This window comes from Culex quinquefasciatus, chromosome 3 (assembly GCF_015732765.1).
Source record: "Culex quinquefasciatus strain JHB chromosome 3, VPISU_Cqui_1.0_pri_paternal, whole genome shotgun sequence".
Lineage (NCBI taxonomy): Eukaryota > Metazoa > Arthropoda > Insecta > Diptera > Culicidae > Culex > Culex quinquefasciatus.
The window spans coordinates 19,708,131-19,725,639 of NC_051863.1; the positions used below are offsets into that span (position 1 = coordinate 19,708,131).

The 17,509-nt window shown below is 36.1% G+C and overlaps 1 protein-coding gene across 2 annotated transcripts in view; it reads right to left on the bottom strand.

The window, feature by feature from the left end:
• Positions 1–17,509, bottom strand: part of LOC6047792 — a 160,943-nt gene that overhangs the window by 77,088 nt on the left and 66,346 nt on the right. For both annotated transcript variants that reach the window (XM_038264993.1, XM_038264992.1), the window contains exon 3: positions 2,013–2,119. In XM_038264993.1, coding sequence (XP_038120921.1) covers positions 2,013–2,119 — 107 coding nt within the window. The remainder of the gene's footprint in view (positions 1–2,012; positions 2,120–17,509) is intronic.

Genomic DNA, 17,509 nt, shown 5'->3' on the forward strand with positions numbered 1-17,509 from the left:
CAAATTTGGATTGAAAAGGCACATAAATATAGGCAAAAGGAAGCATTCAAGAACTGACTACATAACCAATATTTTTAATATTTTTTTTTTAAATTACTTATACTTGGGTAAGAGGTTATCATTTAGTGATTATAGTGTAATAACACAATTAGAGCTTTCCAATCACAATAAAAAGCTTCAGAAACATAATGACATCTGATAAATCAATTAAAAATATAAGATGTTTTGTAAATTAAGCTGTTATTTAGGATAACTGAAAAAAAATTTTTTTTTGTTGAGTTTAAGATAACTCCGACTCCGACTCCGACTCCGGGTTATCAGAAATCTTCGGCTCCGACTCCGACTCCGACTCCAGCTCTTAAATTTTAGCCGACTCCAGCTCCGACTCCGACTCCAGCTGCTCGAGTTTCGACGACTCCGACTCCGACTCCGACTCCAGGTCCCCAAAAAGACCCGACTCCACCGAATCCGGCTCCGACTCCGACTCCGACTCCACAGCCCTGGTTGGAAACTTGGTTGATTAAATATAACTTAATTTTTGAGAAGTTTTACCTAATTTTTAAATGTGATTTTTGTGTATGGACAAATGTCCAAGAGATGGAGGGGAAGGAGGTTTAAGATTTCCAAAAAAGTGTCCACGTGGTTATTTTAACAAAGTTATGAATTGAATCAGATGAATGAGATAAATTTGGTATTTTGTTGCTAAACCTCAAAACTCTTATTTTTTATAATTAGGCTATTGCAAATTTTACTTCTGGTTTTGTCCCGCCTGCTTCAAAAAAGCCCATATGAATATAACCTTTATTTTTGCAATTTTAATCAAATCGGGCCCTTTGAAACATTCAGCAAACTTTGAATTTTAAGGACTACCAGTCTTCATAAATCCTTTCATAGTCTGCAGATTTTCACAAGTACACAGAAAAAAATCATAGTAAAATTACATCTGGGAATGAGTACATCTTTAATGACAGAAATAAGTGTAATTGTCCATCAGAAAATGTGTAAACTTACCACTGTTTCGTTGTGTAGCGATTTTCTACGAAATTAGTCATCGGTCGGCAAAGTATTAGGCATGGATATGGACTACACTGAAAAAAATGATACACGGTAAAAAAACATTTTCTAATGTCGATAACTCAGCAACTAATGGTGTGATTTTCAATGTTAAACTAATAAACATTCTAACTAACTAACATTTCAAAAGAGCGTAATATCGAATGGCCCTTTTAAAATGTTTGTCTTGATTTAAAATTTTTAAAATATTGTTTTCGAAAAGATCGCGGAATTTCACGAATGTTTCATATTTTAACATTGCAAATCAGACCATTAGTTGCAGATATATCGATATTAGAAAATGGTGGGTTGATTGGTAAGTAAAAACAAAACATCAATTTTCATGTTTTGAAACCTTAGCAACTAAAGGTCATATGAAAAAAGTTCAAAAAAGAGAAAATATTGAAAATTTTCTCAGCTCTTCAAAAATATTTTTTTCAAAAGTGGGAAAACATGTGCAGTAATTTAAAAAAAATGAAAAATTTCACTGAAGTACTTTTTGATTGCAAATTAGATTTTACATCGAAAAATGATGTTGAAAAATTTTAGCGACCAATATTTCGATTTTTTGAAAAAATCAGTATTGATTAAAAAATTCATAGCACGGTCAAAATTTTTTTGCGCAATCTGGAAATTTCTGAAAAGTTGGCATTTGATGTCCTCTAAAACATATCAAAAAATGAAAAAAACTAAAAATAGTGTTTTTTGCAAACCAAGTTTTAGTGACAAAAAGTTAAATAAAAAATCACCAATTTTTTTACCGTGTAACATTTTTTTCCAGTGTAATCCGTATTCATACCTATAACTTTGCCGAAGACACTAAATCGATCAAAAATTCCTTCAAATGATGAAGGCACCAAAAAAGTTTTCAAATGTCACACCAAAAAATGTTTCAGGCTTTGATTCTGGCACGATTAAAGAGTAATATAAGCAAAATTTAAATGTAAAATTCAACTCACCTTCGGATGATCCCGCACCGGCACCTGCACCCGGACGGCAATTTTGATCGGTTTGTCGCGGGTGATGTCGAGCATTTTCTTCTTTTCGTGTATTACCGACGGTGAACCTGGTGAAACAACACAATCAGAGAAGAAGAAAAAGAAACTCCATCAAATTAGAACATCTTGGACAAACTACCCCCCGGGCTAGTAGACTCATTCTCCGCGGAATAAATATTAATGCAATTAAGGTCCGAAACGAGATTGATGAGGAAATTGGGCCTCCCTCGGTACGGACACGTGACTTGTGTGGGACGGGGCGCTCCCTGTTATCGACGCTGATTTGGCAGATCGTTACAGTGAGAGCACCGAAATTCATGAGCCGGGAACGATGAGCTGCCCCCTCGCGGCGGTGTGCTTAACCTTTGAATGAGTATCCAAATTTATGGCTAATTTCCAAAAATCAAAAATCTAAAACAATCAATTGGAATTGAATCGATTTGATTTTGAACATGACTTCCTCAAAATTAGAAAATCTAAAACTTATCTCAATTATTCATCTGGCACTCAAGGGTTCCCTCCCGCTCACTCGTAAAAAGCTGCAATCCTAAACGGATGCCAAGGCTCATGAAGCAACACAAAAAAAGTCCATTAATTACGCGAGCAAATCTATCATAACAAAAACGAGAGGGATTCGTCGAAACTGCCGGTGGCGTTGGCGTCAATCTGGTCGTCCGGATCCGGATCTGGACCATCTCCGATGAATAAATTACCGCAAGTGAATAAATGGGGAAAAATCGTCTTTGGAAAAGTGCACATTCAGCATTCAGGCTAAGCTACGGGCTTAGAATGCGAAAAAAGAGAATTGTTGATCACTAGGGTGGGGCATTAATTGAAATAAATTAGAGTGAAAATGTTGGATATTTCAATTAGTATCAATTCCTAAATTGAGTCTCAACTTTTTGGAAACTATTATTATCCCAAGAATATCAACAATATCAAATCATACTCCAGGTAATTCCGATACATTAATTCCATGAAATTCAGAACAAAAAAAAATCATCTACCTGAAAGCATTCTTTCGAAATCCACTCAATAGAGGCATTTGCTGGGAAAAGGCTGATCGAACAGCTGCCGGAATGCCCGGGAAAATCTCGTCACCACTTTTTTCAAGCAAATCGCGGGCCAGTTTTTGTTTTCAGAGAGAGACACCACAGTCGTGATAAGGGTGACAAACTGGCACATTTCCGCGGAGCTTTACTTTTTGGCTTTTAAAGGCGAAACGAAAAAAAAAACAGAAAGTTTTCTCTGGAACGTGAAAGGTGTACAAACTTGGCGGAGTTCGCATTGGAAATGTAACGAACTGAGTTTGGAGTGGAAAGTATCGAACGTGGAGGAAGTCTTCTAGAGAATTTTTTAATATTTTAAATAGAAATCTTCAACAATTTACACTGAATTCACAATTTGAAACTTGCTTAGTCAACCCTTAGTTGATGTTAAGTGGTGGTTTGTAAACAATTGCAATTAGTCCAGTCTTGTGAATAAATTAAAATGCTTTTATTTTCCGTTTTAGACTGATTCAAGTGATTTTTTTTTACTTGATTGCTATTAATAGCAAATTAATAGCAAATTTTGAGCATCAAGAATTCATCAAGTTAACATTGTTTAAAATACATGTAAATATTGAAATATACTGAGAAATAAATCCTCCAAACCTCAAAAAAGGTCAACCAAACAAATTGTCGCAGTCTAAATGTTTGCTCACTTTTGCAAAGTCCGTGCAACACACAGCACAGCATATTTGCATAAAGCATCCAGCTAGCATTTGCATTTTTGTTCGTCACTGTAAAAACACGTTCTATGCTCCCAGTGTTTTCTTTTGGTTGCTGCAAGCGAGAGAGAGAGCTTACATTGTAGCCATAAAGTGTCCATGTAGGTGGTTGTGGGTGCTGACGTGCTGACAAATTTTAGCTTCTTCTCTTCGAAAATTTGCAATTTGGGAAATTTTGCCTCATCTTGAAGGTTGTTGTGGACAACAATCAACAATAAGCGGTTTATTTTGAAATGCTCTCCCAACATCACTTAACACTTGTGCTCTCATACCGGAAAATCGGGAAGTTTCCAACACCAACAATTCCCGAATCCTGGGATTTTTTCGAGACGAAAACAAACTTGTGTAAGTGTCGTTTAGTCCAAATTACAAAAAATGCATTTTTTGCATCTGTAAGTATTTTTTGAACATTAATACCTCGATTGATGCTTTTTTTATAATTTTAGCTAACAAATCTGCAATATTTTTGGAATTTGGAACAACATTTAAATCAATCTGCCAAATATACGAGAATTTCCCCTAAATCAGATATTTTGTTAACTTTTTCCTAAAAACTGATAATCTTAGGTTTATGTGATTAACAAAATATTATTTTTGCAATTCCGTCGTGAAACTACTAACTTTTCCTGTCATTCTTGAACGACGAAATAGCCTACTTTTCTGTACCAAAAATAGCAAAATCGATTAGCTACACTTTTCAAAATTAATGCTGAAAAGTTCTACTTTTCAGCACTGAAATGGGTGCTGCATAAACTACTATTTGTCAACATTTTTTTTTTAAGAAATAATTAAACATTAAAATTTACGTATTGTTTTTCTTTGAATAATGCCGGAGTTTTAAAGAATGTATTATAGCAGGCCTGCCCAACGTCCAGCCCGTGAAGCCAATTCATCCGGCCCACGATGAAATTTTAAAATGGTTCTATGACTGGCCCTTGAATGAAATATTCTATAAAAAAACTTGAGGTCATTATTTTTTGCAATAACATGTTGCTAATTAAACTTTTTGCCTTCCTCACCTCAAAGAGGAAAGGTTAAAAAATCACTCGAAAAATTAACTACTTTATTCGACCTCGTAGACCCACCTTCACGTATACCTATCGACTCAGAATCAAATTCTGAACAAATGTATGTGCGTGTGTCTGGATGCGAGTCCGTGCACCGAAAAATATGCACACGATCATCTCCGGACTGGCTGAATCGATTTGGACCGTTTTGGTCTCATTCGAACCGTCCTAGGGTCCATCAAGACCCTAGTTAATGCTATGAAGTTTAGAAAAGTACTTCAAACGTTATGCTTAAAAAAATATTTAGCTGGAGTTTGAAATATTATAAAAAAAGGTGGTTTTTGTAAGAAACCCCGTCATGCTACATATTGATAGAAAGGTATTTGAAATGGGTAATTCTCCGCCAACTCACACAGCAGTTGCCCCGACCCCTCTTCGATTTGCGTGAAACTTTGTCCTAAGGGGTAACTTTTGTCCCTGATCACGAATCCAAGGTCCGTTTTTTGATATCTCGTGACGGAGGGGCGGTACGACCCCTTCCATTTTTGAACATGTGAAAAAAGAGGTGTTTTTCAATAATTTGCAGCCTGAAACGGTGATGAGATAGAAATTTGGTGTCAAAAGGACTTTTGTGTAAAATTAGACGCCCGATTTGATGGCGTACTCAGAATTCCGAATAAACGTATTTTTCATCGAAAAAAACACTAAAAAAGTTTTAAAAATTCTCCCATTTTCCGTTACTCGACTGTAAAAAATTTTAGAACATGTCATTTTATGGGAAATTTAATGTACTTTTCGAATCTACATTGTCCCAGAAGGGTCATTTTTTCATTTAGAACAAAATTTTTCATTTTAAAATTTCGTGTTTTTCTAACTTTGCAGGGTTATTTTTAGAGTGTAACAATGTTCTACAAAGTTGTAGAGCAGACAATTACAAAAATTTTGATATATAGACATAAGGGGTTTGCTTATAAACATCACGAGTTATCGCGATTTTACGAAAAAAAGTTTTGAAAAAGTTGGTCGTCATCGATCATGGCCATTTATGGTCACCCGCGACAGACACGGACGACGAAACAAAGAGAAACGCAAAAAGTAACTTTTTCAAAACTTTATTTCGTAAAATCGAGATAAGTCGTGATGTTTATAAGCAAACCCCTTATGTCTATATATCAAAATTTTTGTAATTGTCTGCTCTACAACTTTGTAGAACATTGTTACACTCTAAAAAATAACCCTGCAAAGTTAGAAAAAACACGAAATTTTAAAATGAAAAATTTTGTTCTAAATGAAAAATGACCCTTCTGGGACAATGTAGATTCGAAAAGTACATTAAATTTCCCATAAAATGACATGTTCTAAAATTTTTACAGTCGAGTAACGGAAAATGGGAGAATTTTAAAACTTTTTAGTGTTTTTTCGATGAAAATACGTTTATTCGGAATTCTGAGTACGCCATCGAATTGGGCGTCTAATTTTACATAAAAGTCCCTTTGACACCAAATTTCTATCTCATCACCGTTTCAGGCTGCAAATTGTTGAAAAACACCTCTTTTTTCGCATGTTCAAAAATGGAAGGGGTCGTACCGCCGCTCCGTCACGAGATATCAAAAAACGGACCTCGGTTTCGTGATCAGGGACAAAAGTTACCCCTTAGGACAAAGTTTCACGAAAATCGAAGAGGGGTCGGGGCAACTTTTCCCGATTTCGTGTGAGTTGGTAGAGAATTACCCAAATACCTTTCCAACTCGTTCAAAAGATAGCAAAAATGACAACCCCATCAAAATTTATGAGCACCTCAGTGTTTTTTATACATTTTTTTTTGAGGCCGGATCTCAAATATTTTGATGAAAAAGTTGTCCAAATCTATCATGCGACATATCGTTGGATAGGTAATCAAATGACCTTTCCAACAAACTCAAGAGATTGAAGTTCTGTCAACCCTTTCAAAAGTTATTAGTACTTTAATCTAATCTAATCTAATCTAATCGAACACAAGCGCAGCCAGTCCGAAGAAAGCATTACACCCGAGTAACCCCGAACATGTATTGCAAAAATTAAAGCGGCCAGGCCTACTGCGTTGCATTAACCGCACAGACAGATTCTGTGAACGGATCACATTTCACATAATCAACAGGGGAGGAAGGATGCGTGGACATACCGTACCAAACGCTCCGAATGAGTTGTGGTTGGGTGTGTAAGTGTAAATTTGGCAAGTAATTGTTATTATTTTAGGAGGGGGAAGAGGGAGCAGTGTTTGGAAGTTGGAATTTGGATTAAGGACATGGAGGATGGGGTAGGGTAGGAAGGATATTTCATTTGATAAAGAGAATATAATATTAATTATCTAGAAAAAAAAAACGTATGGAAAGATCTCACCAAGGGTCTCCAATGCAATCGACAAACCGAATATACATCGAATATGATGCTGTTGCTTCACTAGAACATCATCAAATCCAGGCATCCACGGGTTGTGAACAACTTCTGGCCTTGCCGGAACGGCTGGAACTAAACGGAAATCCTTTCCGTTACGCCTCACAAAAAAATCTCGCAGTGCTTCAATTTTGTCTTCAGCATGTAGATTCACTTACAGCACAAACAAATCCGAGAAAAAAAACATCAGAAGCTTACTTGGAATTTTTCAATGAAAAACAACTCTAAACCGAAGAAAAACGTAAAATTTTCGGCACCGAACCTTTCAAAAGTTATAAGTACTTTAGTGTTTTTAATTAACTTTGGTTGAGGCTGGATCTCAGATATTTTGACAAAAATAAGTATTTTTTATACACTTTTTTGAGGCTGTGTGGTGTATTCACTTAATCAATGCAAGTTAGGCATTAACCACATCAAAGTGGATTAAGTAACGTTTTATTTTGCCTTTGTTTTCTTAATGTTTTTTTTTTTTTCAATGCAAACATTCATCATGTTTCAATTTCATTCATATGATTTCTATATTGATAGTTTCAGAATCAGTTAATAAATTGTATAATGGCAAAAATTTACCCATTTCGAACAAAATGAAATAAAAAAAAACTTGGAAACAAAACAATATCACTGCAAAGCTGTACTAAAAAAAAATTTTTTTTGGTAACTCGCTTATTACTCACTCTTTAAGTCAATAAAGTTCCTCAAAAAGAAAAGCTTTAATTGGCAGTAAACATATTAAAAACGGTAAGAAGCTTAAATTTAGTGTCTTACTGTGAATTTTTAGACAAAAAAAAATTAGAGCGATGATCAATTCTCTTCGAAAATGATCAACGGCTTCACCTTAACTTGTGTAAAAATGTCTCAGGAATCCAGTACAAATTTGACAAAATAAAAAGATTGAAGAATGAGTTTTGGGCCAGTTTTCCCAAACGCAGAATAAGTTGGTAATTCTCTACCAACTCACACGAAATCGGGAAAAGTGGCCCCGACCCCTCTTCGATTTGCGTGAAACTTTGTCCTAAGGGGTAACTTTTGTCCCTGATCACAAATCCGAGGTCCGTTTTTTGATATCTCGTGACGGAGGGGCGGTACGACCCCTTCCATTTTTGAACATGTGAAAAAAGAGGTGTTTTTCAATAATTTGCAGCCTGAAACGGTGATGAGATAGAAATTTGGTGTCAAAGAGACTTTCATGTAAAATTAGATGGCATACTCAGAATTCCGAAAAAAACGTATTTTTCATCGAAAAAAACATTAAAAATGTTTTAAAAATTCTCCCATTTTCCGTTACTCAACTGTAAAATTTTTTGGAACATGTCATTTTATGGGAAATTTAATGTCCTTTTCGAATCTACATTGACCCAGAAGGGTAAGTTTATCATTTAGAACAAAATTTTTTATTTTAAAATTTCGTGTTTTTTCTAACTTTACAGGGTAATTTTTTAAAGTGTAATAATGTTTTACAAAGTTGTAGAACAGACAATTACAAAATTTTTGATATCAAGACATTAGGGGTTTGCTTGTTAACATCACGAGTTATCGCGATTTTACGAAAAAAAAGTTTTGAAAAAGTTACTTTTTGCGTTTCTTTTTGTTTCGTCGTCCGTGTCTGACGCGGGTGACCATGAACGGCCATGATCAACGACGACCAACTTTTTCAAAACTTGTTTTCGTAAAATCGCGATAACTCGTGATGTTGATAAGCAAACTCCTTATTTATATATATAATTTTTTTTTTAATTGTCTGCTCTACAACTTTGTAGAAGTTTGTTACACTATAAAAAATAACCCTGCAAAGTTAAAAAAAAACACGAAATTTTAAAATGAAAAATTTTGTTCTAACTGTAAAAATGACCCTTCTGGGTCAATGTAGATTCGAAAAGTACATTAAATTTCCCATAAAATGACATGATCCAAAAAATTTTACAGTCAAGATACGGAAAATTGGAGAATTTTAAAAAAATATTAGTGTTTTTTTCGATGAAAAATACGTTTGTTTTGGAATTCTGAGTACGCCATCAAATCGGGCGTCTAATTTTACATAAAAGTCCCTTTGACACAAAATTTCTATCTAATCACCGTTTTAGGCTGCAAATTATTGAAAAACACCTCTTTTTTCGCATGTTCAAAAATGGAAGGGGTCGTACCACCCTTCCGTCACGAGATATCAAAAAACGGACCTCGGATTCGTGATCAGGGACAAAAGTTACCCCTTAGGACAAAGTTTCACGCAAATCGAAGAGGGGTCGGGTCAACTTTTGTGTGAGTTGGCGGAGAATTACCCATATTTATTCTATTTACAATATTTATTATATTTATTATTGATCATTATTACAAAACTATATGCTTATTAGATAATACACTACAGACTCACATTTACAATTACAATCATTCAAATCATTTAATACATTACGCATTCAACCATTTTCATCGGTCCGATGAAATTCCCCTAACCCTCATTCCAAACCTCCCAAAAATATTCCGTTCACCGTTCCTGTATGGGCGTAGCCTTGGAGCACAGTGTGGAAATTTACGTTCTTAGATATTCTTGGTTGTACCGGGCGGCAATCAAATTGTCTAAGAATATTGAATTGACCATTGTGGCACCCCCTACAACGTGGTGCAGACCCGTTATGCTATGCTATGCTATGCTAAATATTAGCAAAATTGTAAGCAAGCGTTAGGCGTCATCTATAAAGTACGTACGCTCTTAGGGGAGGAGGGGGTGGGTTACCGTAGGTGTGACAAGATGTGACGAAGGGGGGAGGGGGGGGGGCGTTTGCAAGACTGTGACGTCACGCTAGGTTTTTTTTTATGATTGCATGATATTAATTCGAAATATTCTCAATTAAATTAAATCCTATTTTCTAACATTGTTTGCTTACTATTATTTAGAAGTACCGTCAACAGGGTGGCATTGGGTCTGGGGTGAGATTGGGTCATACAATAATTTTTTGGATGACTCAAACTCAACCCCAGACCCACAGTCACCCCTGATGACGGTATCACATTTCACATTATAATTTATTATATAGTTACTTTTTTTCAGCTGGAACTTCAATATTTTGCAAATTCTTGCTTGATAAAAATAAATGCTTTGCAAGCAGGGTGTTCCATACCAGGTCTTCAAATGTTTAAAAGATACGAAACTATTCTAAATAATATTTTGAAAATTTAATAATTAGACAACTTTTTTTCATTTTAAAATTGTCGAAAATACCAAAATTTTGAGAGTTTAAAGATATAAAAACTATAAAAAATCCCATCGAAAACAAGGGGGGGGGGAGTCTGGCAAACTGTGACGTACTTTTTGAGGGGGGGTTCAACCTTGTGTGACAAAGTGTGACATAGGAGGGAGGGGGGGGGGTTAATTTTGGCCGATTTTTGCGTGACATACTTTATGGATGACGCCTTATAAAAACAAGAGAATTAGACAACTTTGAAGAAATAAAAAAAATAATAACACATCGCGAACAACTTCAAGCATTTCTAAGAAAAGTGAACAAGACACAAGAAAACCAAAAAAATAAAATAAAATGTTTACCGCATGTACTCTCTCCTCCAAGAAGACTCGACGTGAAATCTGCTCCTGACACGGTGTTCTGGTGAAGCATTTTCCACACTTGCTTGAATGCATTGTACGAGAAAAATGTTTTGTTACACTTTCAACGTGCGCCGTTTTGTGAAGATTCTCGGAACAAAAAAAAGTGCGTTCTGTGCTGATAAGAATGCACAACCAACACACACATGGTGTATGAAGAAAAATCGCTGTCTGAAGAAAGTTTGTAGGTGACATTTTCCACAAAGAAATGTTGTCTTCTCGTTGTGTTTAGGTAAACTAAAAAAATAACTCATATCCGGAAACTTCATATTTTCAACTTAAAGGTTCGTTCCAAAGCACATTTTTCAAAGAACTTCCCGGTATTAATCTCCCAAAAAGCTCTCTCGTGGCGCAGGCAAATCGGTGTCCATAACTGAATCCTCTTCACCGCACGCACAGGTGAATCCATTAATTTCACATCCGTGGACACCTCAACCGAAATGGAGCCCAGGACAATGTATCCGTTCGAATGTCCGAAAATGCCCCCCCGTGTACTCGGAATGAGTGTGGGTGGTGCTCATCAATCACTTTCCGAGGGGTGTTTTTTCGGATGTATGCGCATCGGATGCTCTGGGAAATCTACCCCGATCTGTATACTCTGTACACGGGAAGCACTCTCGGAAAAACATCGATAAACTCGAAACTCGAAGCAATTAATCCTGCTGAATTTGTACCAAAGTAGTACAAATTGCTGGGGGGATTTTACGAGGGATGGAGCTTTGAGTGCAAAGGCAGAGCAGAGTACATGAATCTTCTCCCGTTGTTGATTGAGAAGTGTGTTGTTTTATAAACACTCCGTGCTCAAACTCAACCCACTTCAACGAATCATCTCTGCGGTCAACTTTACGCAGTAGGCCTGGCCGCTTTGACGTTTGTGATGTTTCAATGCAGTATAATGCAACACTACAAACTTGACTTCAATGTTAAGTCACTGTCAAAAGAAAGTAAACAAAAACATTTGAGGGATATTGTTAAAACTGGCTAACAATCACTCGAGCACTTCACAACATGCCCAAAAATAACAATAACCGTAACATTTTCGTGAATTTCCGCGATTCACCCTGACGTTGCCACATAAGTAACCGACAAAGTTGTGTTATTCTTCGTCGGATTCGTTTTACTCCACGCCCAGAGAGCTCCCCCATATGTTTGCCAGAGCAAACAAGCAAACCGGCGGCGTAAGAGTAAAGTTAACCAAAGTCCTTGGTACAAATGTCAATGATAAAAAGTACCGTCGTGGGTCGTTCGTAGATTACGGTGTGAACTGCATTTTTGTTTATTTGATTTTCACACAAATTTATTTTAATTAAAATGATTTGAAACTCTTCCAAACAGAAAAAAATAAAGTCGCTACGTCTTTTGAGCACACCCCCCAGCAAAGCTAGAAAGACTCACGCGGAAAGCGCTGATTCAGCGAGAAGAGTCCGTGATTCAATATTTGCTCGCCGGCAAGCCGAATGTTGAACCACCCACTCCACGCGACAAATGTAAATAATCATAACGCTTTTTCCCGTCCCAGCCCCAACCCGTGGAAAACTTTTGCGCGACGACTCAAAATGAGCACGCCTCCCTCGAGGCTCAACTTGTACGCACATATCGTCGCTGTTGTGCTGTCTTGACGCACGTGCATTTTGCGCCATTTTGTTCCCCAAAATTCGATTTCAATCCTGAGATATTCAACAAAAACCGAAAATACTCCGTGCATTGTTGTCACATTTCATATGAAAGAAGTTTCAATCTTGTCGTGCCATCTTGACGCAGCCTGAAAATTGATGTAGATGCGATAACTGGCCAAATGGGATTTCAGGTCGGGACGCGTTTGACACACGTACAGGCCCGAATCAACCAAACTTTAGAACAAAGCACAGAACGGTCAACCAAACAAACGTGTTTGTTATTGTTTACATTGCGTGTTCTCGATTTTGTTTATTCAGAGTCAAACATTAAAAAAGCGACGTGCGACAAGATAGCACGACAACGTTGATACAAGAGGGGAAACTGAGCCGGGTGATGACTTTTGCTTGAAGGAAGTTGGTTCAATTCGAGAAAGTGGCCGGATTGTTTTCATCTTGATAAATAACCTTTCCGCGAAGGAATTATCCGGAAAAGCTTGGCTTTACTATCAATTTTCCTGTGGTAATCTTTTTCTGTTGAAACTCAACTCTCAATTAGAGTATGTATATTTTTTATTTATTTTTTTAACGGTTAGAAAACCTTCATACAAAATTTGAAAAAAAAAAAAAGCCATTTCCGTAACTAATGAGACCCAATTTCCATGCAATACGTCGTATAATGCACGTGCATAAATTGCTGACATAGTGGGAGGGTGTCAGCAGCAACAATAATTGTACCTGGTGTGCAATTAGGACGTAATTAAGGCGTGGCTGGGATCCATTAAGGTGAGTGCTGTTACAGTTGAAAATGGCTGTTTTGTTTTGTAAGCAGCACGTGAGTGTTTTCACAACAGGGGAAATATTCTTCAGAAAGGCAGTGATATTTTACGATTTCGGAAAAAAATCAAAGAAATTCAAATTAAGTTATTTTACGATTCCCTTATTTCAAACGCAATTCATGATTTAATTTTTGGAATGTACTAACATGATTTTATTTATTTATATGATTTAAATAAGTATCAGTGCTGTGAATTGAAATAAATCTCAGGTCAGTTTTATAAAGGACGGAAGAGCCATTGGTAAACAAAGCTCTTTTTGAATCGATATTCGCCCTACTTATAAAAAAACCAATTTCAAAAACGATTGAGATTGTTCATCTACACGTCCTTCAAGTGCGCTAAACTAGAAATAAATGAAATTTTGTTTCAATTTAGAGAAAATAACTAAAATTAGTGTTGGAGGTCACGGTGGCGCTTACGGCCTTTTGAAAACTCACCCAAGAATTATTGCTTTCAGGTTATTGCAAGTTGAATTCTACTGAAATTTGGAACAAAATGAAAACAAAAAAAAAGAGCCAAAAATAAAAGAAAATGCAAAAGACGAAATCTAAAAAAAAGTGTTCTTTTTCTATTCCAAATTTGATTCTGCATTTAAAATGATTTTTAAAATTTTGTTCGACAGTATTTTCGTATGTTTTTTATAGAGGCATAACTTTGGTACAAGATATTCTGTAAATTCAAACCAAGACTGTGGAGTTGGAGTCGGAGTCGGAGCTGGAGTCGGTGGAGTCGGGCTTTTTGGGGACTTGGAGTCGTCAGAACTCGAACAGCTGGAGTCGGAGTCGCCTAAATTTTATCAGCTGGAGTCAAAGTTGAAGCCGAAAATTTCTGATAACCCGGAGTCGGAGTCGGAGTTATCTAAAAAAAATCTAATATTTGTTATAATGCCGGTTAATTCACAAAACTTCTTATATTTTTAATAGTTTTATAAGTAGCATGCACTGTGTTACCATTTTTCTCATTTTTTATATTTTTTGCGATTTGTAACATAATTTATGGATGCCGCCTAACTAAGTTAAAAAAAAAACAAAGTGTCCCTTCCAAAATATTTGAAACTGACAAAAAATATCAAAAAAGTAGCAACTAATGTTTAAATAATCATCGAATATGTTAAATAAATCGATTATCTTAATGTTTACTTATTCTCATAAGATATTTTAATTGTGGTTTTTTTATTTGCAGTTTTAAGTTTGTTTATATGTTTAGATGGAGGCGCACGATCATTCATAATGCTTCGTTTTCGGTGAAGATTCAAGACGTATCGCGCATCTTTTATTTAAATATATAGAATTTTTTAAATTTTAAAGTATAATATTTTCTAGTTCAGCAAATTGAATTGTTAAATCAATCATTGAGGCTAGGTTTCTTATAACTATTCCTTCAAAAAAAATAAATATTTAAATTTATTAGCTTTCAATAAATTAGATGTAAATTTGAGGTAAAGTACACAAATAAAAAAAATGATGGTAATATTCATCAGGAAGTGGTGACAGATTTTGTGGCAAAAAAAAAATGATTGATTTTACCCCAGGAAATGATGAATTTTCATCAGTTTTTGATGATTACATTACAGGTTCACATTTTTACAGACTTTTTATGTAATATTACTCAAAAAAGAGGTAATATTCAACCTACCAAATTTTCATCCTTCAAAAACTCAACTTTTTTTTCTGTGTAAACTTACAACATGGGTCTTCTAAAAATGCCTACAAAACTGGAAATATTTTTTGATTTCTGTTTCAATAATGTAACCTAGAATCTTTGTATCCGTTTTGTGATTCGATCTAAAAAAACTAACTTAATCCACCTATGAGGTTGTTGCCTTCCTCACTTTTCACCAACATTTGGTGATATGATGGGTTTGGACACAATTTCTATCTATCTTCTATCTATATATATAAAAAAAAATCGACGGTTTTATTCGAACGCGAATCAATTTAACACGGAACGTCGGATCGAGGTGATATTTGTTGCGTTGGGTTCGTATAAGTCCAAGGAAGGTTCTTACGCCAAAAAGTTATAACTTTGGCCACTCTGGAACCGATTCCGGAAAATCTGCAGCAAGGATCCTGATTGCTCAAAATCAACCACTCCATTCGCGAGCATAAATAGCAGGCGACGCGATACCGCCCTGATGAATTCCTACCGTTTGTCACTTTCAAACCATTCGCTCCCGAACACTCTCTTTTCTACTCTCCTTCTCTCTCTGATCGGCTCAGTCTCCGAACGGCTCAGGCAGGCCGAACGTCGCCGATCACTCTGAACTGAACACATTTTTTTCTGATGCGCTGCGTTATACTAATTGATTTGGGTTGCCTAAAATCAATGTTATCAATTAAATTTTGATTTCATAACATTATAGACACCATTCAAAGACACTTCCACCAAGAAAAAATCAAATTGATAGCAAACTGAGGGCGTGAAGACAAAAAGACTGCCGCGCTGGCATTTTGTGAGAGTGGCTCTTCGCTGAGCATGGCAGTGTGTGAGTGTCGTCGAGCGGCGGAGTAGGCAAATATTTTCACGATGTTCGGGCCACTCGCTGGATGGATGCGAGTCTCATTCGCTCATGAATGCTAGCGGGTTGGAATAGGTGACGAATGAATAGGCGATGAGTGAGTGGTTTCTGTTCATTGAGCCGAAAATCAGGACCCTTGATCTGCAGATTATATGGAGAAAGTTACGTAAAATCAAATTCAGATCACAGGAGGCTGAAGAAGCAAAAACGTTAAAAACGTCAACTAACGAAAAAACGCAGAACGAAGTTTGTCGGGTATGGCTTGTTTCTCAATAAAGAAATACACAAATGTCACTTAAGCGGTCATAACTTGAGACTGAGCGTTGTCAGATCTTCAATGTTTTGGACTCATTAGAAAGTTCTTTTGATTACCTAACCAACGATGGGTTGGATGATTGATCCGGACATAGTTTACATACATTTAAGTGAGATCCGGCATCAAAAAAGTACATAAATATCACTTAATTGGTCATAACTTAAAACAGGGTTGCCAGATCTTCAATTTTTTGGACTAATTGGAAAGGTCTTTTGATTACCTATCCAACGATGGGTTGAATGATGGATCCGGACATAGTTTACATACATTTAAGTGAGATCCGGCTTCAAAAAAGTACATAAATATCACTTAAGTGGTCATAACTCGAGACAGGGTTGCCAGATCTTCAATGTTTTGGACTCGTTTGATAGGACTTTGGATAATCTAACCAACGATGGATCGGGTGATGGGTTGGTCATAGTTTACATGCATTTATGTGAGATCCGATTCGTAACTCTGGCAATTTTTTATTCGTAACTTTTGAACTACTTATCGGATCTTCAAACAATTCAATAGTGCAGTATGGGGCACCAAACCGGATCGAATGCAACTAGATTGGCTCAAATCGGATCAACCAGTGCCGAGAAAACTGGGCAAGAATTTTGAGCACCAAGGGGAATACGCACACACATACACACACACACACAGACATTTGTTCAGTTTTCGATTCTGAGTCGATAGGTATACATAAATATAGGTCTACGAGCTGTTTTTCAAAAGTTCATTTTTCGAGCAGGATTATAGCCTTACCTCAGTGAGGAAGGCAAAACGTGACTCTTAGAGGGATAATCCTATTTATCAATGTTTTCGAAATAATACACAGAAAAAAAGTTGAATTTTGGAATGTGGAAAATTTGGTAGATTAAATATTACCTCTTTTTTGGGTAATATTACATAAACAATGTGTTAAAATGTGAATCTGATGAATATTCATCAAAAACTGATGAAAATTCATTATTTTCTGGGGTAAAATTAATAATTTTTTTGACACAAAATCTGTCACCATTTCCTGATGAATATCACCATAATTTTTTTTTCTGTGTAGTTAACCAACTTTTGAAATATTTAAAAATATGAGCTGTCAGAGTCGGAGCCAACAATTTTTTGAAAGCTGGAGTCGGAGTCGGTTTTATCTGAAAGCCGGAGTCGAAGTCGGAGCTGGAGTCGCTAGAAATTTGATCCGACTCCGCAGCCCTGATTCAAACGATAAAACGGATTTTCAAAACTTGAGGAATTAGGTATTTTAAAAACTCTTCTTTTATTAAACATGCGAAAAAATACGGGTTTTTTCAATAATTTGCAGCCTTAAATGGTAATAATGGAAAAAAATGATGTCTGAGGGACTTTTATGTGAAGTTGGATGCCC